The sequence below is a fragment of the Mauremys mutica genome, chromosome 2 (genome assembly GCF_020497125.1).
Source record: "Mauremys mutica isolate MM-2020 ecotype Southern chromosome 2, ASM2049712v1, whole genome shotgun sequence".
Taxonomy (NCBI): Eukaryota; Metazoa; Chordata; order Testudines; family Geoemydidae; genus Mauremys; species Mauremys mutica.
Window position 1 is genome coordinate 62,420,169 of NC_059073.1, and position 24,731 is coordinate 62,444,899.

At 41.0% G+C, this 24,731-nt stretch overlaps 1 protein-coding gene across 4 annotated transcripts in view; it reads right to left on the reverse strand.

Annotated features, from left to right (window-relative positions):
- The window catches only part of PREX2 (phosphatidylinositol-3,4,5-trisphosphate dependent Rac exchange factor 2), a 290,676-nt gene that overhangs the window by 155,342 nt on the left and 110,603 nt on the right, over positions 1-24,731 (reverse strand). For all 4 annotated transcript variants that reach the window (XM_045007662.1, XM_045007663.1, XM_045007664.1 and 1 more), the window contains exons 8-11: positions 22,452-22,555; positions 14,041-14,190; positions 8,675-8,819; positions 1,943-2,043 (exon numbers count right to left, since the gene is read on the reverse strand). In XM_045007662.1, coding sequence (XP_044863597.1) covers positions 1,943-2,043; positions 8,675-8,819; positions 14,041-14,190; positions 22,452-22,555 — 500 coding nt within the window. The remainder of the gene's footprint in view (positions 1-1,942; positions 2,044-8,674; positions 8,820-14,040; positions 14,191-22,451; positions 22,556-24,731) is intronic.

The window sequence follows — 24,731 nt, forward strand, 5'->3', positions numbered from 1 at the left end:
GATGTTAGGAGTAACAAGAAGGGATTCTTCAGGTATGTTAGCAACAAGAAGAAAGTCAAGGAAAGTGTGGGCCCCTTGCTGAATGAGGGAGGGAGCCTAGTGACAGAGGATGTGGAGAAAGCTAGTGTACTCAATGCTTTTTTTGCCTCTGTCTTCACAGACAAGGTCAACTCCCAGACAGCTGCACTCTGCAGCATGGTATGGGGATGAGGTGACCAGCTCTCTGTGGAGAAAGAAGTAGTTCGGAACTATTTAGAAAAGCTGGACGAGCACAAGTCCATGGGGCCGGATGCGCTGCATCCGAGGGTGCTAAAGGAGTTGGCCGATCAGATTGCAGAGCCATTGGCCATTATCTTTGAAAAATCATGGCGATCGGGGGAGGTCCCGGACGACTGGAAAAAAGCTAATGTAGTGCCCATCTTAAAAAAGGGAAGAAGGAAGATCCAGGGAACTACAGGCCAGTCAGTCTCACGTCAGTCCCTGGAAAAATCATGGAACAGGTCCTCAAGGAATCAATTCTGAACCACTTAAAGGAGGGGAAAGTGATCAGGAACAGTCAGCATGGATTCACCAAGGGCAAGTCATGCCTGACTAAGCTAATTGCCTTCTATGATGAGATAACCGGCTCTGTGGATGAGGGGAAAGCAGTGGATGTGCTATTTCTGGACTTTAGCAAAGCTTTTGATACAGTCTCCCACAGTATTCTTGCCAGCAAGTTAAAGAAGTCTGGGCTGGATGAATGGACGGTAAGGTGGATAGAAAACTGGCTAGATGGTCGGGCTCAACGGGTAGTGATCAATGGTTCCATGTCTAGTTGGCAGCCGGTATCAAGTGGAGTGCCACAAGGGTCGGTTCTGGGGCCGGTTTTGTTCAATATCTTCATTAACGATCTGGAGGATGGTGTGGACTGCACCCTTAGCAAGTTTGCAGATGACACTAAACTGGGAGGAGTGGTTGATACGCTGGAGGGTAGGGCTAGGATACAGAGGGACCTAGACAAATTAGAGGATTGGGCCAAAAGAAATATGATGAGGTTCAACAAGGACAAGTGCAGAGTCCTGCACTTAGGACAGAAGAATCCCATGCACTGCTACAGACTAGGGACCGAATGGCTGGGCAGCAGTTCTGCAGAAAGGGACCTAGGGGTTACAGTGGACGAAAAGTTGAATATGAGTCAACAGTGTGCCCTTGTTGCCAAGAAGGCTAATGGCATTTTGGGTTGTATAAGTAGGGGCATTTCCAGCAGATCGAGGGATGTGATCATTCCCCTCTATCAGCACTGGTGAGGCCTCATTTGGAGTACTGTGTCCAGTTTTGGGCCCCACACTACAAGAAGGATGTGGATAAATTGGAGAGAGTCCAGCGGAGGGCAACAAAAATGATTAGGGGGCTGGAGCACATGACTTACGAGGAGAGGCTGAGGGAACTGGGATTGTTTAGCCTGCAGAAGAGAAGAATGAGGGGGGATTTGATAGCTGCTTTCAGATACCTGAAAGGGGGTTCCAAAGAGGATGGATCTAGACTGTTCTCAGTGGTAGAAGATGACAGAACAAGGAGTAATGGTCTCAAGTTGCAGAGGGGGAGGTTTAGGTTGGACATTAGGAAAAACTTTTTCACTAGTAGGGTGGTGAAGCACTGGAATGGGTTACCTAGGGAGGTAGTGGAATCTCCTTCCTTAGAGGTTTTTAAGGTCAGGCTTGACAAAGCCCTGGCTGGGATGATTTAGTTGGGTTTGATCCTGCTTTGAGCAGGGGGCTGGACTAGATGACCTCCTGAGGTCCCTTCCAACCCTGAGATTCTATGATTCTATGATTCACCCTTCGATGTTAACTACTGACAAACCAGTTTTGTGTTAATCAGAAAAGAATGTTCAAAATAACAAGAAATACAAACATAAATTATCTTGAAAATATGTATATATGTTGAAATAAAATATATTTACCATGGTGGATAATGCCATTCTCTAACAAAGCTTGGCCAAGATGAACACCTTCTTCAGATTTGTGTATTTCTCCAGTTTCCAGTAACCAGGACACAAACTCACTAGATTACAAAACAAAACCACACACATACAAAACAATTCCAATATTTTTAAGGCTTTAACTCTAGAAAGCAATACTGTATAATATTCCCCACACTATTCATTTAGCAGACTGCAATGAGCAGTATTCATACTGACATAACACTCTTCAACATATTCTGCATAACAGTATTTCCAACATATTCTCATTTTCCACTTGTATTTCTTACATGCAGAGCTCGTAGTCACTCCTGTTAAGGTTGAGGGATACTTCTCATTATAAGACCGTGTTTTCAGTTACTTATAACTTTGCCAAACTTTAACTGTCAGGCTGAAATTTTCCACGGTGGGTGTCTGCCACAGGATACATTTTTCTGGAAAAGTTCAGCCAAAACAGTTCAGCTGCTTCTGACAACAAGATTAGAGGAAAATACATTGTCTTGCCCCTGGTGGTTTTTTTTTCCTGAGACCCTTTAAATGTCTCTCTTCTTTAGAGCAGGGACTTGAAATTTGGCAGAGGGCAGATGTCCTTTGTGTGATGGATATGTTTTTTGACATCTCTGGGAAAATCCACCCAAATTTGGCCAAGTTATAAGTATATAAATATCTCAGTTTGTATATGCCCAGTAGAGACTTGCTCAGTGACAATGGAAGTTTTAGCTGCAATGCTCTGTCATGCTCCAGCCTCGGATGCAGGGGTCAGAGCAGGACTCTCTCTGCAATTGCAGCTCTGGGCTCTGTAGGCCACGGTGGGCCTGGGGCATCAGAATTGAGAGACTGAAGATTCTCTCTCCTGTGTTCTTAGTGATCATCCTGCTGAGCCTGGGCAGTGTGGATGAGGAAATTTCCTAAATCAAATGCAAAGGGGACAAGATAGATTGGGAAAAAAAAGAGTCTGGGAGTGGGACCCTGGAGGCTGGTGGGAAGAGGTTTGGACTAGCTGGACAAAGAAATGGGACTCAGAACCAGTGAAGCAGGGGAAAGGAGGTGATGGGAGGGAGACATCTGTAGGAAAGGAGATGAGAAGGCCCAGTAACTACTGTGGACCAGAAACATGGGCAGGGGCAGAGTAAGCAACTGGAGATGAGAAGGGAGGGGAGAGACAGATCAGGAATTAAGACCTAAAAAGCCGGGTGTGGGAGGAGACAAGGAATCAGGGCTGGGAACAGATAAGCAAGGAGACTAGGACTGGGATGAGAAGCCTGAGGATTGGATACTGGACTGGATAGGTAAAAAGATTAAGACTAGAATGAGAGGCCAGGGTGGAGAAGAAACATGACTGGGATGAATACAGGCCAAAAGAGTCTGTACCCACAAGAGCACATTCCCCTGCAGAACCTGGAATGGAACCCAAGTCTGCTGAGTCTCATCATTCCTTTGCTGTCAGCAAATATCTGTGAAATCCACTGGCAAAGTATGTCTCTTATCTTTTTCTAGTTACCTGGACGATGTCAACTTACTATCATTATCAGTCACTCTGTTAGGTCAAGTGGCAGAAGTCTATGTGGTAGACTTAACGTTTCCAACCCTGCTGATATTGCATGTGGGTGTCAATGTGATGCCACATGATGGAATACATGTTTTATTAGTAACCTAGGAAATTACACACGCACAAAATACTATATTAAAAGAGTATTACTGAGATGGCAAAGTCAAACACTCAAAACTTAGGAAGTGACAGAATTAAGGTTGCCCATGTAACCTTAATTCACCGCCTTTGTGTGTCTGGATTATAATACAGGCTTTTAATACGTAATCACATACTATTTCTAACACAGGATCCCTAACTTACTCAGTTCACAGCATGGCCTGCTCTGGGGATGAATCAGGGATGTATGTGAAGGAGTCTCTCGTCTGTAGGATTGTTGTGATAATTGGGTCTAATTGTGAGCTCAAGCGTGAAAAGTGATGGTAAGTTTATAAAAGGTCACAATAACCTATAACAACAAATGTTAAAGGGGGAAAAGTATGAAAAGTGAGACAGAAAGACTGAATTAGTCCAGAATGAAAAGGCCTACTAATATCACTCGAGGACTGTGTAAAGATTATGCTTGGTAAAAGAGAAAATTGTGGAACAAGAAATCAATGAACCAAAATTAGTGTGTCAGAATTAAGACTTAATTGGTGAATAAAATAATGAGGGGATTGACTATTCCACCCCTCACTCCCTTTTTGGGTCCCTACAGAAAGAGACTTTGGGAGAAAATATGGCTACTGGAGCAAGCTTCATCATCAAGGCTGCGAGTCCACATTTTCCTGGGACCCCGGGGGCCTTCATTATTCTGATCCTGAGGGATGTCCAGACAGGACTGGGTGAGAAGGACACAGATGACACTTCCACATCCACCAGTTCCAGCTGAATCCCAAACACCACCTGGGATGTGAGACTTTGTTTGCCTCTCGAGTGTTCTTTTGCTTCCCTATCTTATTTCTTCTCTTTCCTTTCTCTCTCTTTCTTCTTCTTTCTAATAAGAGTTTAGCTTAGCCAGCCAAGACTCTATATTTTGCAACACTGCTGTAAGCCTGTGACTTGAAAGTGGCAGCTAAAAGCAATGCCCTAAACACCCCAATTCTGGTACAAGTTTGTCAGGTCTCCAAGATGCTGATAACACTGTGTGTTGGGCCTGTGTTTTTCCAGCACTGTAGATGCAAGTGAAAGTCAACATCAGAAACAGAAGCTGCATTTTCTACCTTTGCTATTTTTTTTAATCTTTCCTTTTTTGTGCGTATTTGCCTTGTTTTGTCTTCTGGGAAATGGGATTGGACTTTAACAACAAGAGCAACAGCAGCAGCTTCAGCCCATCTCAACAAAATTCTTCTTCCCCCACCCCACCCCCAAAGGACGGTTATTAACATCTTTAATACCATCTAAGAGGCTGTTAAACAAGGGGTTCTTTTTCTTCTAAAGACTTTCTGCAGCTCTAGAAAGAAAGGGAATAAGGGCTGTTAGACTGAAAGCCTTACTTAATACTTTAGATTTCAAATGCTTTAAATGTTTTTCCTTCTCTTCTGTATCTTTAATAAAAGGTTAAAAGGGATTTTTAATGGTGTGTTTGGCAGTGTGCTAAGCAGGCTGAGGTCTCTGTATACCAAATTGCAAACCTTGTTTAACATTGTTTAATGCTGGACAGGGACTGGGTTCAATTAGCACTTTTAACTCTTTGGATCCACATACTCCATTTCAATTAATACAAGAGAACCCCTGCCCCATTTGTGCAAGAAACTGGAAAGTGTGTAGTGAATGAGGCAGGGATTCCAAGAAGAGAAAGAATTGTTTCATGGTTTAGACCAGGGGTAGGCAACCTATGGCACGCGTGCCAAAGGCGGCATGCGAGCTGATTTTCAGTGGCACTCACACTGTCCGAGTCCTGGCCACCAGTCCGGGGGGCTCTGCATTTTAATTTAATTTTAAATGAAGCTTCTTAAACATTTTAAAAACCTTATTTATTTTACATACAACAATAGTTTCGTTATATATTATAGACTTATAGAAAGAGACCTTCTAAAAACGTTAAAATGTATTAGTGGCACGCGAAATCTTAAATCAGAGTGAATAAATGAAGACTTGGCACACCACTTCTGAAAAGTTGCTGACCCCTGGTTTAGACTGTTAGATGCAGCCCTGGAGAATTGGATTCTATCCCTGCCCCTGCCACAGACTTCTAGTGTGATGCTAGTAAATTCACTTAACCCAAACTTTTCATAGGTGGTCACTAGTTGGATGTTCCTCATTTTCTGTGTGCCCAACTTGAGACCCCAGGTTCTAAGCTGCAGAAGTGCCAAGTCCTCACAAATCAATGAGAGTTGTGCTTTGAACATAAAGTGTTATATAGTGCCAAGTATTCTGAAAACTCAGGTCTCAGTTGTCTTAAATTGGGCAACCAGAATTAGCGGAAACTTTTGACTTTAATTATCTCTCTATAACTCAGTTCTCCATCTCTAAAATGGGGATAGTAGCACCTCCTCGATCATAAAAAAGCACAGGAGAAAATTAATAATTCTGTCTTCAGAGCAGGGTTTGAATAGTGTGCAGTAAATAATGCCTGGAACCACACACTGAAGAACAAGGAGAAAATAAAACAGTGTTTAACTGCTCATTAAATGAGCACTGTCCATCCTGTGCAATGATTGAGGCAAGGGTTCTGGGGATAAAATATGTAACATATATAATCATGTCATTACAGATTGTATCATAATGCTTACGCACAAGGGAAGAGTTAATTAAGATTGCCTGGGAAACTAATTCTGGCATTACAACATCAATCTTTGAGTGCTTGACTTTACAACCTTAATAATCTTTTTAAAATGTATTTTTGTCTAATATATTATTTACATAGTTGGCACTTATATCAAACACACTTGCATACACACAACACTTATGGTGAAGATATCCATGTGATAAGTTGCACCAACCTTGCAATAAATAAAATTCACAATTTATCATACATCTTTGGCTACCTCACCTGCACTTTGCCCATTAATCCATCTCTTCTGAGACTGCTTCTAATTTTCTAAACCTCTGAACAATCTCCCTGTCTTTTTTAAACCTACATCCTAGAAAAATTCCCCCAAATATGGAATTTTCTCCCAACATTACATTGACCCCTTGCAGAAGACAGGCAATACTGATTACTAATCCAGTGAAAGGTTTAAGGTCCCATACTTGATCACCCTGCACAGCTAGAAATAGGAACTTTATACTGCTGGAAAGTTAGGCAAGGACAACTCATGTCCACCCTGGAACCCATCACTTGCTTCTATCCAAAGAGGATCCTGATATCTGACCTTCAAGAAAAGCTATTTTCAGTCAGTTTTAGAGTTTTTTATGGGTTCATATGTCTCTGTACAATTGCTCTCATGGTAACCTGGTTTTGCTGGTGGAGGGATGCAAATAGCATCAAAATGTTTTACAATGCAGTATTTCTAAAATAGTTTTCCTGTAACCTTAAAACATGGTGTGATGTGGTATAAAAAGTTCATCAGCACTTGTTTGGAATCATCCGCATAACTCAAGTATGTTGTCCCACTTATGATTAAAGCTACCATCCCAATCTTATCAACAGAAACTTTCTATTAGATCATCATGTTCTCTCTCTCCCTCTTTCTGTATATATAGTATGGAGGTGTTGATACTGCTCTGTACTTCAGATTGAACTGCAATTTGCACTTAATGCAAGACTAAAATCCCTGTTTCACACACTAATAATTGAGTCTAATCTCCACATTTGGCATATAACTGCACAAGTTACAGTTCTAAAATATTATTCCTTGTTGAAGCCTAAACCCTGTCATGTACTGGTCTACTCTACCACTTTAGTAAATCATGTATTTAAAAAAATGTTTTTCTCCTATTTTTATTATACCACAAAACTAACTGTGATGTCCTTCACCACCTTTACAACATCAGCCTGCTGGTAGCTTGTAAGATTCAGACAGTTAATTGCTATACTAAATAGGAAATTAAACCAGAGTTTCCTTAGGTGTGTTTCTTTATAACAGTAAGTAACGGCATCAATAAGAACAAACATTTTAGATACATTACTGCAACAATAGTGCATATTTAATGTTTTCTCAAAACAGACAAATGATATTCTCAAGCATAGCAAGTAATATAGTGATATTTATTTGATAGAGAAGTTTCAATAAGTATGAATAATTTTCCTGGTGCTAAATATACAGTCCTAAGCAATCTTAGACTGTGCACCCAAAATTTGAGGGCCCACAATTAGAGGCCAGTTTTGAATATTATGGACCAAATGATTTACATCAAAGAGCATTATGTTCTTATTCCATGCCAACTACATTATGAATCAGGAGGGCTGGAGTGAAATGCTAGCCTCATTGACGTCAATTGGAGTTTTGCCACTGATTTCAACTGGAGCCAGGATTTCACCCATGGGCTTTAATTTTGGTTATTACACTCACTAGCTGAGTGACTTTGGAAAAGTCATTTATCATCTCCAAGCTTTCATTTTCTCTTCTGTGAAATAAGGGCAATGTTAAATACTTACATCACTAAGTACTTGTGTGGAAGCACTAAGTGATGTCTGTAAATGTTTCATAAGTGCTAATCTTTCTTAGGGTTAGTGGAGGATGAAGGCTGGAACAGAACTTTGCATCATTGGCTCATTTTTAGAGTGTCATATTATACCATCTGTGTCATATAGCATTCTTAAGAGGCTCACCTCAAACAGGAGAGGACTTTCTAAGGTCCTTAAAACCAACATGCAGGGCTCCTAATAAACCAAATTTAATAACTCCTGACTTTCCTTCCTTCCAAACAAACAATAAGTTATTGAAAGGCATAAGACTGACAGCTAAAACAATTTTGCAGTTCTGAGGCCAAGCCATTCTGAAGTTATAATAAATCAAATTAAATAAGTTAGGAAAATGTTCCAAGTTCAAAAAGTGACACCACTTCATCTGATGTACACTTATGTACATCTATCTTCCAGAAATGTTCTATCTTGGAATAAAATTATACCTGTGAAATTTCAGACAGATTGATTTAAATTTTGGTTAATTTAGGGAATGGAAGAAAATTGGGCCTATAATAGGAAGCTTCTTTCAACCTTAATTACAGATAATACCATACAAGATTTAAAACATGTTTCTAGCTGCTTAAAATCCAAATGATAAAAATGCATACTGTACCTTCCCAGAAAACATTTGGGAAAAGTAGTTAGTTTTCTTTTCCTGTCTTTGATTAGGTTCCCTTGTTTGCACATCATTTTGTAGAGTTTCTCTCCCTGCTCAGAGATCATCACCCAAGTATCTTGTTCCATACCCAATTTTAAACCTGCCAACAAAATCCAAAATGCTTTTGTATTTATAAAACATTTCCCAGCTATCACCATTATCTTTCAAATTTTAGATATAACAAGCATAAAAAATAAATATTTAAGTGTATATAAGCAGCATCATAACTGGACACATTAAATTACCTTAATGAGTACTTAGATGCTAATATTAATATAAACAACAAATCCCCATAGAAATAAACAATAAAATATTCCAAAAATATCTGAGAATATATTAGAATGTTATTTATAAATTCCCTACAGTAAAGTGACAATCAGTGAAAGTTCCTGACAGCATATATTTATTCTCTCTTACAATGATATCACAGTAGGAAATATCAGTGTTGTGCTTTTCACTGGTTTCAAGTGTGTGTGTGTGGGGGGGGTATTCTCCCCTCCCCCATGTTTGAGAAAAGCTTTTTCCATTTTTCAACTTTTATTGTGTTTTAAACAATAATTTCTATTTATGATTTATATATATTACTTATTACTTCTTTTGAGTAAAATATAGCCTTATTGCTATTCAGAACATATTTTCCTTGAACTACATGATGTATTGACCACGCAAGAAGACTTGTGCCCCCAGAAACTATTGGAAATCATCACAGCTAACTTACTTTCTCTACAGGGCCGGCTCCAGGCACCAGCATTCCAAGCTGGTGCTTGGGGCGGCATTCTGCAAGGGGCGGCAGTCCGTGTTGTTTTGCTCCCAAGCAGTGCATCAAATTGCCGCTGCGGACGGCTGGGGCAGTCCTTGTGCCCTTAGGGCGGCAGGCGCATTTCTGCCTGCCACCGCCACAGGAATGCGCCTGCTGCCCTAACGGCACATGGACTGCCCCCACCGTCTGCAGGGGCAATTCGGTACGCTGCTTGGGGCGGCAAAAACTGTAGAGCCGTCCCTCTTTCTCTATAAATGGTTCTGAACTCTGCAAAAATTGTACAATGTATAATTTTTTGTATGTATTTTATAGAAACATATTCTCAAGTTATCTGAGTTCAGATTTTTTCAGTTTTAAAAACTGGAAATCTTCTGTATGAGTAATAGGTTATTTATTTTTTTTAATCTGCAAATATAAACAAAACAAAGATAATAGTGGCATTAGTTGGAAAAAAGCTGATAAAATATATCATTTAACATCGATACAGAAATGTTTCTCACTAAACATTCACCTGATACTGATAATCCAGACAAATGGATTAACCAAATACAAGTATGTTCACTCCTGGGGAAAAATAATTTAACCAGTATACTGCCCTTAGAATATATGGGTCAAATGGCATCCTGATGCATTACACTCACATTACGTGCCTTCATTTTTTAAAATAAAGGAGTAAATGCACAACATCATAAATTATTATTATTTATTATTATTATTATTAAATTAATAAAGACAGCTTAAATGTATCTTCCTGCATTCCCTAGGTGATTGCATAAAAGCCAACAAACTGTATTGCAATCCTTTTTATATAAAATCTCCTGATATAGTTGGAGTTCCCATTACACCAGAAACATTGTGGTATAAAATGGTCCTGGTCCATAGGTCAAGTTAGAAGATTAATAGCTACAATAAACCCAATACTTCAGCTATAGCATTATTTTCCATTTTGCTCAGTAGCATTTACCTTGATTTCAGGAACCAATATAGGTTGAATTTCTCTCAATATCTTTCACATAGTTGGTTTTGATTTAGCATTTCACCTTATTTATCTGGGAAAGATTGCCATAGCAAGAAAAAGGTGTCATTTTTGTTTAAGGAGTTGAAAGGGACCAACACCCCAGGAGATCAACATTCTCTGTGTTCAGTTTCTTTTTAACTCCTAGTTGGTCCAAGTCTTTTTCCTCTAATCATTATCTGTACTATAAGAATTTCTCCACTGGTCAATTTCATGTTGGATTTCCTGGTTGTGTGTCAATTAGTTCCTTCCGCAAAGGAAAGCATCTGCTCATAACCTCCTTATCTGGGCAAAACGTCTAAGGAAGTCAGTGAGAGCGCTGCCTAAGTAAGGCATTTAAGAAGCAAGCCTTATTCTAAATTGATCTGTTAGACAACACAGTGATAGACTGGAGTTATAGCAGTTCAATAGCACAACTTGTGATGGAAAGATAAAGCAACCAGGTCTCTTTCATTATTAGATTTGGAATTGTAACAAGTTGCTTAAAGGTAAGTAAAAAAGCTTGAAAAAGTTTAGCTACAATCCATAAAATTTATATCCTACAGTTGCTAGAGGGACTATGGAAAAGAATATATTACAATTTTTCAAATTATTACTACTCTGACCCTAATTAAATGAATTGTGTCTCTCCCCTTTTTGATTTTTAGAAAGTGGGCCAAACTCTGTTCTCAGTTATGTGTGTGCAAACTTCATCAGAATTGGACACACATAGAACAGAAAAATTTGGTTTCATGTCTCATTAAGTAAACACAGAATTAAAGCATCTTTTTATTCATGGTGAATGGGAAATTGTTTACAGTTACTTTTAAAGTATTTGAATTCTGTAAAGATGTTTGTTTGGTTCATGAGTCATCCGGCATCCTGCTTGTAATTAAGTTGATACATCCTGCCGAATAAGAGGTGTTTATACAGCTGTTTTGGAAATTGTCTGGGTAGGAGGAGATAGAGCAAGTTTATGAGTTGTCAGAAGATGAGCATTTAAGGAACAGTTTGTTAGATTCTGTGCTGGGACCCAATATGACTGTTGCCCCAGTCTCTCTTTATCTCTTCATCTGCCATTCCATCCCCTTCCCCTCTCTCTTTCTATTTACTTCCTCCTTATATTGTAGTTATATCTTCAGTGGCAAAAGTATTGCTATTAACCATTAGTTGAGAGAAACTGCAGACATGACAATATGGGCCCACATTGTAAAGTTCCATTCTGAAATCCAAAGTTCTGGAGTGTTCAAATCTTGCATTTTCATTTAATAGACTCATAGAATCTCAGGGTTTGAAGGGACCTCAGGAGGTCATCTAGTCCAACCCCCTGCTCAAAGCAGGACCAATCCCCAATTTGGCCCAGTGAAGCCTGCACAGGGATCTGATCATCATCAGGCACCTCTCTACTGGAAGCAACTCAACAGCAAAATTTTATAACACCAAGATGGGTAATAAAAGCCGACAGCATATCAACATGAAACACTTTTCAAATGGCCTCACTTTTAATGTGTGAACTACAGATGTCAGTAAGGAGGCAGAGCAAATCAAGTTAGATAGTACCCAGGTTGTCTGGCCTGATTGGCTGAAACCTCTCTGACCAAGTTGCATGAAAGGCCCTAAACCAAAAGCAGATAGATTTCTTTCTTGTTTTATGAACCTGGGTTTCCCTCTTGTTCACCATTATTTATTATCAGTACATCTACATATTTATTATTAGTACTTTTATATATTAATGCCTAGATTCTCCAGTGGAGATTGGAGTGCTTAGTGCTGTATAAACCTATGATAAGAGACAGTCCCTGCCCTGAAGATCTTACAACCCAAATAGAAAAGACAGATAAAGGATGGGAGAAAGAATGTATTATTATCATCATTTTACATATGGGGAACTGAGGCACAGAGTGATTAAGTGACTTGCTCAAGGTCACACAGAAAATCTGCGACAGAGACATGAAATGAAACCAAATCTCGAGCCCTAGACCAATGCCCCAACCACAAGGCCATGCTTCCTTTCATCATCAAGACTCCATATCTTGTTACTTCCTATGATATGGGGGGGAGGGATAGCTCAGTGGTTTGAGCATCCAGGATTGTGAGTTTAATCCTTGAGGGGGCCATTTAGGAAACAGGGGTAAAAATCTGGGGATTGGTCCTGCTTTGAGCAGGGGGTTGGACAAGATGACCTCCTGAGGTCCCTTCCAACCCCAATATTCTATGATTCTATATGTTTGCTGGCAGCTGAAGTTAGTGCTATGTAAGTTGGTGCTGTGTTGTCTCTCATTGGCTTAGTTTTCTACCCTGCACTGTGTTCCCCGTGAGTACCTGGGATTATGGCCACTTTTGAAATCAGGTTTACATGTTGTCTAAGGTTCTTCCACCCACATTTAGCTTTCTAGGAATGATTTTGCCTAAGATGTGGATTTTCATCTTCCTCCGCTTGGGGTGTGATATGGGTGTAGGGATGATGTCATACTTCATACTTGTATTTCTGGTGTGACTTTTTGGGAGAGGGGGAAATGTACATGTCCTGGTTTTATGCTTCAGAAGATAGTCTTTGCTGCAAATCAGGATCATGAAGAACTGATGTATCAAATTACACTACCTTCCCAGTGACAATGGTGGGCCACTAACTGAGGCTAATCACATTTATTAGCATTTCGGGGGTATGAACTAGCTGTCATTTGCATTACCTGGAGGGTGGCTCATCTGCATGAAGGCCCAATACAGCCAGCTGGCTCATTTCAAAAGCATAGATAGCTCGTCCCAGGATGGCACCAGTAAATACAGACACATTAGCAGACATTATGGGGCAGATCCTCAGATGGTGTAAATTGTCATAGCTCAACTGGCCTCAATGGCACTAGCTGAAGATCTGCCCCAGGGACTGTAAAGCTTCAGACCAAGGCAGCTTTCAGATTCCCATAATTCACATGTTCCCAAATTGTGGGGTGCATCCCCCTAGGGAGAGGAGACACATGTTGGGGGGTGCAGCTGAGGCCTAGGCCAGCCCCCACAGGGAACGGGGAGGGAGCACCACCCAGCTCCACTCCCGGCCCCGGCTGCCGGGCCCATGCCCAGAGCTCCACACCTCGTACCCTGGTTGCTGACCCCACACCCACGGTCCCAGCTGCCAGCCCTACGCTCGGGGCCCAGCAGATGCTCTGCTCCCGGCCACACCCCCATCTGTGGCCCCAGCCTTGGCACCCTTACCCCGTCCATGCCCCACCCTCCAGGAGCCACAGTCCTGCTCCCAGTCTTGGCTCAGGGGAGAGGGGATGCAGAATGGGATAAGAGGGGCATGAGATAAAATGTTTGGAGACCACTGCAACAATAGCACAAGTTACCAGTACACATAGCTGGAGTCACATTCAGCAATGATGTCCTTCCTGGTTGAAATTTGGTTTATGTGTTTCAAGTGGTTATTACACCAGTGCTTCACAGACAATTTGACCCAACATCATGAATCTGCCCTATCTGGAGCCTGCCACTTGGCTGTACTTTTAATGAAAATACAAATGTAACATGGTCTGCCAGAAATGAAATGCAATGTAAAGTTTATTCACCCACCTTTCCTTCTCTCTCTCTCTTTTAGAATAGCTTCCAGCCATTCTTGCTTCTCTTCAGAAGTTTTTGCCATGCATACAAACCATTTGTTCTTTGCTGTGTTGTGGATTTTCCAGCCATTAACAACAATGTGGCCACTGCTATGATAGTCAGCTGGAAATAGATAATGGGGAGAAATCTCTCAGAGTAGCATGAAATGAATTAAAATATGACTGTTTTTTATTAGACTCCCCACTATAATTCCTCCGCTCTTCCTGTAACAAACAGAAGAACAAAGAATTTAAAGTATTGTTTCTCTAATTTTGACAATCAAAATCCACACAGATTGTAAGCTATGTTGTATTTCCGTATATTGTATTCCCTGCCGAAGAAGTCCTCAGTGAATTTAGTGTTTTTGAATAGTGTTAGATTGACAGCCTTGGAGCTTGAATTTCTCTATATAACCACAGACGATCTATTATTTGTAGCTTTCCCACACTACACAACCAGTATGCCTTGACCTCAGTTTTGACCTGGAGTGACCAAGGAAACTAAGTTCAGAGAAGGTAGTTCAAGTCTCCATTCCAAAGCTTTCCTTGGTTCCACCTAATAAGGAGTTATCTTAACTGGGCTTTAGCTGAATAAAGTAGAAGATATCACAAGAATTATTGGTTAACTTTAGTACAAATAGAAATGAACAAAATAATAAAACCTTCTTTGATTTCAGACTGGATTTGGTTACCTAGAACTAAGGCTGCGGGTTTGTCACAGTGGTCATGGAAGTCTGTGACTTTCCATCACATCCGTGACTTCTGCAGTGGCCAGTGCACCTGGCTCAAGGGCAGCTCAGGCAGCCCCTGCACCAGTCGCACCGGATGCTGCTGGGGCAGTCTCAGGCCATCTCCTCCCCAACCCAGCAGCAGGAGGGGGTAGGAGGTTGGTTGTAGGAGGGGGTAGGAGGTTGGGGCACAGGAGAGGGTGAGGTGGGCTCTGGGCAGCACTTACCTGCGGGGCTCCCCGGAAGCAGTCACATCCCCTACTCAGCTGCTAGGCGGAGGCATGGCCAGGCAGCTCTGCACGCTGCCTCTGCCCAGAGCAAAGGCTTCGCAGCTCCCATTGGCCAGGAACCATTGCCAATGGGAGCTGCGGGGGCAGTGCCTGGAGGGAGAGGCAGCCACGCCTCTGCCTAGCAGCTGAGCAAGGTGGATGTCACCACTTTCGGGGAGGCCCCCAGGTAAGCGCCGCCCAGAGCCCGCCTCACCCCATCCCATGCCCCAACCCCCTACCCCCTCCCACACCGAAACTCTGCTGCTGTTAAGGGGGGAGGTGCAGAGCCAGGTAGGGAGCCTGCCAGCCCCACCACACAGACACACACACATCCCAGCACCAGTGGGGGTTCCAGGCCATGCGCCAATGCCCGCCCACCCCCCCAACCCTCGGGTTGCCCTCCTTCACACACACACACAAGTTTTAGCCAGGGGTATATAATAAAAGTCATGGACAGGTCATGGGTTCTGAATTTTTGTTTACTGCCTGTTACCTGTCTGTGACTTTTACTAAAAATACCCTAGACTAGAACGTAGCCTTACCTATAACCCATTCTTCCAAATGCAGAAATGTCAGCATTAGCACATACAGTATAGTATGTTTTTGTTTTCAAATATCTTAAATTTTCAAATCTATTAACTTTACTATATTCTATCTTATGAACAAGCATTATGCATTTTATTATTCATTAATGTTACTTCCTTTTTAGTTACAACATGTCTTTAAAATTTTGATGTTAGTACTTTCGTCTATGAATCTTATCTGGAAATCTGCTAAACAAGCAATATTTCACACCAAAAGTAGTGCCCTTGTCTACAATGAACATCTTTCAACAGAATTATCTGCCTTTCCTTTGGGCAGAAATATTTGCAAAACCCAAGTGACAACAAAAATCATTTCATGAAAAATATAAATTAAAACTTGAATTAACTACCACTGTGCAATAAAAAAAGATTTAAGGTCAACAGTATCTCACCACTAACTTTCTTTAAGAGGCAGGAAAATCCAAAGGCCAGCCAGAAACCATCCTAATAACTTCAGAGCTTTATACTTTGCAAATCCTTTTTCGTAATTCAGCCCAGTTTTGTATAATGAGATGGTATTTTCCAAAACTGAAACCTTTGCCGAAATGCTTGCTGAGATTTATCATAAATCTCAGCAGACATGCAGGTATTCTTTCAATAACTCTGCATTTTAATAAGATGGAATGCAGCCAAGTATTATATATATAGGCTGGGAAACATCAGTAACTGTCAGAATTTATTGTTCACAGAATCAGGAAACTGATGTCTAAATATTCAGCTGAAGACTCGTTCTGGTGCTCAAAAGTGTACACGAGAGAGTGTATGTATGTGAGAGAGAAATTTACAATAATTTTTATATTATATTTATTATACTATTTAAAAAAATTTCTATGGCACTTATTGCTGTAGTATGTGAACACCTAACACTGATATATTTATCCTCACAACAATTATGTTAGGAAGGGAAATACTATTATCTCCACTTTATTTATGCTCCTAACTTACATTGATTTCAGTGGAATTTAGGAGCCTAAATACCTTTGAGGATCTGGGCCTAAGTGACTAGCCCAAGGTCACACAAGAAGTCCATTGCAGAGCTTGAAAAAGAATCCAGATCTTCAGACTACCAGACCAGTTCCATAATCACAAGATAATACTTCCATATTTTATGTGCTGTTATTATAGTGGGTGCTGGCAACAGCTCCTCTATTTAGGTTGCCTAAAATTTTTATTACAGGAGATTGTTGAAACCTTTTTCTGAGACGCTCTAACATCTCCATTGCTTGAAATTTGGTGTGTGGAAAGCTCTTGGGTCCAAGGAGTGCACTTGCACTGTCTCATGTATTGCCACTCAAATTTTGATGGAGTTATAAACTCTTGAAAAACACCACTTCCCTTCTTTTGTGTTATTCTGTTACTTGCATGCCTCAGGAAAAGTTTGGCAGCATATCAAAATAATAACTCAACATGAACATTCTAAGGTTGGGACCATGTTGTTGCCAAAGCATCAACATCAGCACACACTGCACTGGGAAAGCCTGGGAGTTGCTACAGCAACTGTAGCATGGGAGGCAAGGTAGGAAAACCAGGCCAGGCTCCTTCCACAGCCATCTGCAGACTCAGCACATGGTCCTAGGAACCCATCTATTCCTCTCTGGGAACCACATGAGGCCTCTCCCAGAGAAGAGGGGAAAGAGCGAGCCTGACGTAACCAGGCTTCCTCTGATCGGTACCAGCAGCCCATCCCCTCCACTGGGATAACAACTTTCTAATGCTAACGTAATTAGCCCTGCAGCTCAAGTGGTAGCAGTCGGGCAGTGCCAAAGTTCTGGGGTTCAAACCTTGTTGATTATGAACAACAGGGGACTTGTTGCAGTTGCATGTAATAGCATTTGGTTTTCTCCTTTTTCCTTTTTTTTTTTTTCCAACTAGAAAATTCTATAAGAAATATTTTAAATAAAAATATGTAGGTTGCTGTAGCGGGGTGGCTACCCGCTCCTGCCCTTCGGGGCTTTAAAACAGCCCTGGGAAGGGGCTTTTTGGCTGGGCTGATTGGGGAAGTGGCTGCAGCTGGAGGCCACGCCCCAAACTGAACAGGGCTTATAAGAAGGCAGGGAAGCCAGGAGCAGTCAGTCTCTCTCTGCTTCCAGAGAGAGATGGGTCTGGCTGCTTAGAGGCTGAGAAAGTACCTATGGTGAAGCAGGGCTGGGGAAGGGCTGAGGAGCTAGGGAAGCTCCAGCCTGGAAAGCCCCAGGCTGTGGCCTAGAAAAGGGCAAGAGGTACTGGGGGTTGCAAGAGACAACCCAGGAGTAGGTAAAGCAGCAGGTCCAAACCACTTTGCCTCAGTAGTGGCCACTGACAGTCATGGTCTAGCCCCACACCCTGGGGCAGACTGCAGCATCGCCCACTCATCACAGGCAAAAGGGGTTTGGACCTGCTGCTTTACCTACTCCTGGGTTGTCTCTTGCAACCCCCAGTACCTCTTGCCCTTTTCTAGGCCGCAGCCTGGGGCTTTCCAGGCTGGAGCTTCCCTAGCTCCTCAGCCCTTCCCCAGCCCTGCTTCACCATAGGTACTTTCTCAGCCTCTAAGCAGCCAGACCCATCTCTCTCTGGAAGCAGAGAGAGACTGACTGCTCCTGGCTTCCCTGCCTTTTATAAGGCCCTGCTCCTCAGGTTGGGGCGTGGCCCCCAGCTGCAGCCACTTTCCCAATCAGCCCAGCCAAAAGCCCCTTCCCAGGGCTGTTTTAAAGCCCCACCAGGCGGGAGCGGATAGCCACTCCGCTACAGTTGCAAAATCATCAAAAAGCACACAAAAACTAGTAAATGACAGATACAGAGTTGCTCATGCAATCTTAATTCAGCTCTTTGTGAATGTGAATTATGGCACAGTTTTTAGTTACATGATCATAATACTGTTTTTTTCCAGTCTCATTCAGTGCACGTAATGGATGCACAAGGAGAGAGAATTAAGATTGCACAGCAAAAGCAAATCTGGCATTTCCTAACTTTTGAGTGCTTGACTTTACAACCTAAATAATGTTTTTAACATAGTTTGTTTTGTACGCAATTATAAATATACTTTTCTATATAACATTTATACAACTGAATTTAAAAAAAACCAAAACATTACCATGAAAATAATGTATTTTCTGTTCTAATAAATACAATAAAGAAAACCAACATTATGCCTCCTGATGCTTGAAACAAAATGAATAGCTTTTCCACAAATTGTAATGCTCAGCCAAGGCCTGGCTTCATCATGAAAAATAGCTTTTAGGAAACGCATTGTTAATTTCCCCAGGCACATCATTTGCATTATAATATATCATACACATAAACCCCTCTTTTCTCAACCGTTTGCTTCTGCTAACCAACAATGAGGGATATATCAGCATTTTTCTATGTCTGTCAATCAACATACTCCCCTAACAACTCTCTCAATTACTCACTCCTGCAGAATCCTTAAGTACAACAATGGAGTCAATAAAGGTATATCAGTTTACACCACTTGAGAATCTGACCCAATGATTTTAAGAAAAAAAGGTTGTCTGTTAAAGGCTTGCACACCAAAAAATTGCACATCAGAAGATCTGGAAACACTACTCAGCCTCCATTTGTCTTTACTGTTATTAATATTTATAAAAAGAACAGTACATTTGTGTAAAGTTTTACAGAAATTCAAAGGCAAGAGCCATGCCCCACATAGCTCACAATCTAAATTAAATTAAACACTTGATGAAATGATGGCAACAGATAATTAAGGGGAAGAAAATAATATAATTCCAAATAAGAATATGCAAAACAAATGTGAATGAAGCTTAAAATGATAGATCAGTATATTTAGCAATAAGACAGAGCAAAAAAAAAAGAAGCAGATAGCACTAGGTTAAACATCAGCTGTAGAAGCATCATGAATTAAGTGGGTTATAAATGAGGCATTTGAATGCACCCTTGGACACAGGGAAAGGGAGATCACACACATGGGGTGTTGTATCAACCAGGCAATGTACTAACAACTTCAACAGGACTTTATTTTTACAGTGGAATCCTCTGTACCATGCTGCTGCTGCACCCTCTGTTACTCTCACTCAGCCTTCTCAACTCCTCCCTCCTCCTTCCTGTTTCCTGTCCTTTCAGACTCCCAACAGCCAGTGCTCCCAGTTCTAATAATACAAGCAGCATCTAAACACCACATGGGGGCAGCGTGAAAAAAGGCATGATGATGCAAGTGGGAGAGAGAGATGGAAGGAGCAGCAAGGTAAGAAGCTATGATGCAGCATAGGTTGTAAGGAGAGCTGTATGTAGAAAAAAGGTGTTGGCAAGGGGTCAGTTGTACAGGGACCTGAAAATGAAGTTGAAGCATTTTAACATCATACAGAGAATCAGTGAAGCAACATAAGGAGGGGTGACATGGCAAAAGCAGCAGAAAAGGAAGAGTATTTTAGCATTCTGTACAGATTGATGGGGGTAGGGAGAGAGTCAATGATGCAGGAAGAGAGGAGGTTACAGTAATCCAGGAAAGAGAACCAAAACATGAATGTAGGCCTTAGCAGCAGTGAAAAGGGGAAGCAATGGATTTTAGTAAAGTTTCAGAAGGAGAAGTGACAAGACTAAATAATAATCAGGATGTGAGGACAGAAAGAAAGGAAAGAGTGAAAGATAACCCCCAAGGCTTTTAAGTGACTGAGGGGATAATAGCATTTTCTTGGGAGGGGGGAGGAGAAATGAGACAGAGGGAACTATATAGGAGTAAAGATGAAATGTTGATAGGCTTGAAGAAGCAGTATGATATCCAGGACAAGACAATGAAAGGTGAGGAAGGATGTGAGCCTGAACAGAGTGGAAGAGATTAGGAATTGAGAAGTGTGATGGGGCAGGTCAGCAATATATTGATGGTATGAGAGATCATGGGAGCAAATGAGGTCACCCAGGGGTTAGAAGTCAGGTGAAGAAAATGAAAGGATTATAGACAAAACTATAGCAAACACAAGAGAGAAAGGAGAGGAGAAGGAACAAGAGGGTTCACTGAAGACTACATTGAAGAAGTGGTCAGCAAGGTCAGAGGAGAGCCAAGAAAAGATGAGAGACACAAAAACCCAAAGATGAAAGGGTCTCAAGTAGAAGTTGGGGGTTGAGAGGCCAAAGACTGTAGAAATATCAAGAATAATGGGTAAGGAGATATCACCCTTAGACTGGATGAGGAAGAGGTCATTAGTGTCTTCTGTGAGGTAATTTTCAGTGGCACAAAAAGGATGGAAGCCGACTGAAAAAGAAAATGGAGGAGCACTGGGAACAGACAGTGTGCTCAAACAGCTTGGAGTTGAAGAGCAGGGAAAAGGAACAAAAGTTAGAGAAGGAAGCAGGACTGAAAACCCGCTCTCTGACTTGCTATGAAGATACTTATCATCCTGTAATCTTGAAAAACATAAAAAGCAACCAACTACCGACTTCCTCCCTCCTTCATCTACCTGATTTCTCCACCCACCACCTGCTTCTTCCATCAGACAATGAAACCTTGCATTTAGAAAATGTTGAAAACAGATTTCAATCATTTCCAAACTTTTTTCCCCAAAATTTTTTGAATAAAGAGATTTGTTCAAACTGACCCTTTTTCATGAACAGTTTCAATTTCAACATATAAACATTTTCTAATGAAAAAACATTTAGTTGGATAATTCTCAATCCACTCGATCCATGAGCTCCCTCTCCTTCCTCCTACCCCTCTCACTAGTAAGCCCTCCTCCTGTGGGGAAGAATGGGCTGTTTCTTTCCCTTCCCCATTTCTCCTCTCCTCCTTCTATGTGCTGCAGGGTGTGAGGCAGAAACCCCAAACTGAAAAAACAATCCTCCAAAATATTTCATTTTTTTTATACTGAAAACCAAAAACATGTCGTGTTGGTAAAAATGTTTGGCTTCCAAAAATCTGGAAAATTTTAACTGAAACCCAAACATTTTTACAAAATGTTTTCAGTTTTCACTTTCCAGGGTGTCTGGCATGTGTGTAGGTGTGTGTCTTTAAATAAAAAACAAGAAAATTATGACCAGTTCTATGCATTAAAATTGTAAAGGAATAAAATATCTTTTTTCCTTTTCCTCTTTTTAAACTTATTGTGTTGCAATTATAGCATATAAAAGCAAATAAGATAATGTTCTAAAAGACGCAACAGGAACAGGAATCTCCCATGTAAGCGTCCTGGATGTTATAAAGTGAAATTTAAAGCACCAGTTCAGTCAAGACAATAAAGATCACTTTAGCATTTCATCATAACTCTGCCACCAGTTTAAATCAGTCAGCTGTGACTGATTGACTAGGGGCTTGTCTTCACTTCCAGGGTAAGTCGACCTAAGTTTCACTACTCCAGCTACGTGAATAATGTAACTGGAGTCGACATAGCTTAGGTCAACTTATCCCGGTGTCTTTACTGTGCTGTGTCAATGGGAAATGCTCTTCGGTTGATTTCCCTTACTCTTCTGAGAGAGCTGGAGTACTAGGGTCAACCGGAGACCGCTCTGCTGTCCATTTAGTAGGTCTTCACTAGACCTGCTAAATTGACCCCTGCTTCATCGATTGCAGGGGCGTTGATCTCTCCATAGTGAAGACCCGCCCTAGAACAGTAACTGCCCAGCTCATAATGTTTGAAATCAATGATGTGTCACAGAAGCACAGTTTTAGTGGCACTATCTGCTTCTATAAAGTGAGATCTTTATTATTTCCTTTAAATCTGATACTGCAATGTGCTGAGCACTCTCCACTCCCTCAGGAATCAATGGCTCTTGAGACTGCTTAACACTCCATAGGAGATGCTCAGCACCTTACAAGATGAGTTTCTTTATGTTATAACTGATCACTGCAAATGTACTCACCTGTGCCATCATCTACGTTCTCCACTTCCATTACCTCTGTGTTTATTCTGCCTCGAAAAAGATACCGATGGCCATCAGTAGAGGCTTTGCTGTTCTTCAATCGTCTTGTAAGAGAAAAAGCATAAGAACATTATCCAAACACCATACTATACATTGTTTCTGTACCAAAACTACTATTATTTTTATGTATTTCAGTAGCATCTAATGGCTGCTATAAGAATCAAGGTCTAATTGTACTGGTGCTGTAGAAATCAGAATGGACCCTGTCACAAAGAACTTACATCTCTTATAGAGCTGATATAAAATTAGAGTTAACTCATAATATAGTTTAGATAGCATTAGTACAGTGGGGAAAGTGGAGAAGGTTCAGTTAGGATGACACCTCCTCCCCCTCTATACAAACACAGCATTTTCATTCTAAACTTCTTTTATCAAGGAGTCTGGTGGCACCTTAAAGACTAACAGATTTATTTGGGCATAAGCTTTCGTGGGTATCTAAAGAAGTGGGTTTTTTACTCATGAAAGCTTATGCCCAAATAAATCTGTTAGTCTTTAAGGTGCCACCAGACTTCTTCTTGTTTTTGTGGATACACACTAACACGGCTACCCCCTGATACTCTTTTATCAGTCACTTCTAGTTTGCTGATTAACTACCTTTCGGGCTGAAGCCTCTCATGCTTCCAGGAGAGAATCATTCTGGAATGTCTGATAAACACTGATGCATGTTGCATTCACTATCGAGTTATCAGAACAAGAAGTTTTTTGGAACTGTTAGGAAATGTTCTGAGGCTCTTGGCTCTCAGATATCTCTAAGACCAATTTCTTTTCTAAACTTCCAATATGCCATGTAGGGAGCTCTGGGTGAAAAATATGTTCCACTTTATTTCAAAAGCAAATGCCTTAAAGCACAGCATATCTTATGATTGTGATAACCGTGTGCTGAATATGCACAGTAAGTTATTTTCTTTAACTTCTTAAGCACTGATTGAGGTAGGATACTCCAAGTATATCCACCTGCATTAACTTGAATGATCCCTTATACTTACAGGGAAGTTTTCTTTCCCGTATGCTCACTGAATAATTCTTATCTGAACAACAGTTTAGTTATTACATTTTTATCAAACATAAAACAGGCATACTGACAATGCAAATTTTTTCTTGCTTCAGTATTAAAAGAGAGTGACATAATCCTGCTTTGGGGATTGGTCCTGCTTTGAGCAGGGGGTTGGACAAGATGACCTCCTAAGGTCCCTTCCAGCCCTGATATTCTATGATTCTATGAAAAGGCCAGGGAACACAGCAGAGATGAAGTAGTATGAGCTATGAGTTCCAGTTGGTACACATATTGTTTTTATAGAAATTATAGCAATTAAAAAACAGCATTGACTTTAATGAGGTCTGGATTTCACCCTTCTTTCTTTAATTTTGGTCACCTACATTTGTATTGGTGATATTTGATTTAGCAATGTTAGGCCCCCATTCAGAGAAGCACTTAAGTACATGCTTAACATTAAGCATAGTTCCATTGACTTCAATGAGAGTGAAGAACATATAAGCATGCGCTCAAGTAGTATCCTGAACAGAGATGCTTTCTAGAATCAGAGCCATAGTGATGAAATATATATATTGGCTAAGTTAAAAATATTCTAAACAGGCATCTATCTTTGGGAATGGGAAAGGAAATAAGGGGGAAGAAAGGAGAAGGAAGAATCTTAAGACTTTACAGTCATAGATCAAATGCTTACAGCTTCAACATGGAATTTCAATATTTTATCCAGGATGGGCACCTTTTCCTCCAACAATAACTCATCTTAGCCATTCAACTAGATGCCTGTTCCCCTCACACAACAGACTGTAAACACACTTATGGGGCTGAGTAAAAGTTCTTAAAGGAACCTTAACCAGGAATCCCCTGACTTCTGTGAAAGTAAAATCTCAAGCCTCGTATCACACTAACTAGGATTTAATTTGTTCTCATTGAATTATAGTTTTCTCTATATCTGATCACATAAGTGACTACAGACAAGGCAGTGTTGCCTAATGGCTATAGCACTGGATTGGAATTTAGGAGACCTTGGTTCTATTCCTGGCTCTGCCACTGGCATACTGCGTGACCTTAGGCAAGTCATTTCCCTGCTCTGTGCCTCAGTTTCCCCAGTTGTAAAAAAGGGGCAATCATACTGACCTCCTTTGTAAAGTTCTTTGTGATCTAAGGACAAGGGCTCGATATTATTTTTATCGTTATTGTTATAGTGTAACAAAATATTTATACGTTTGTGT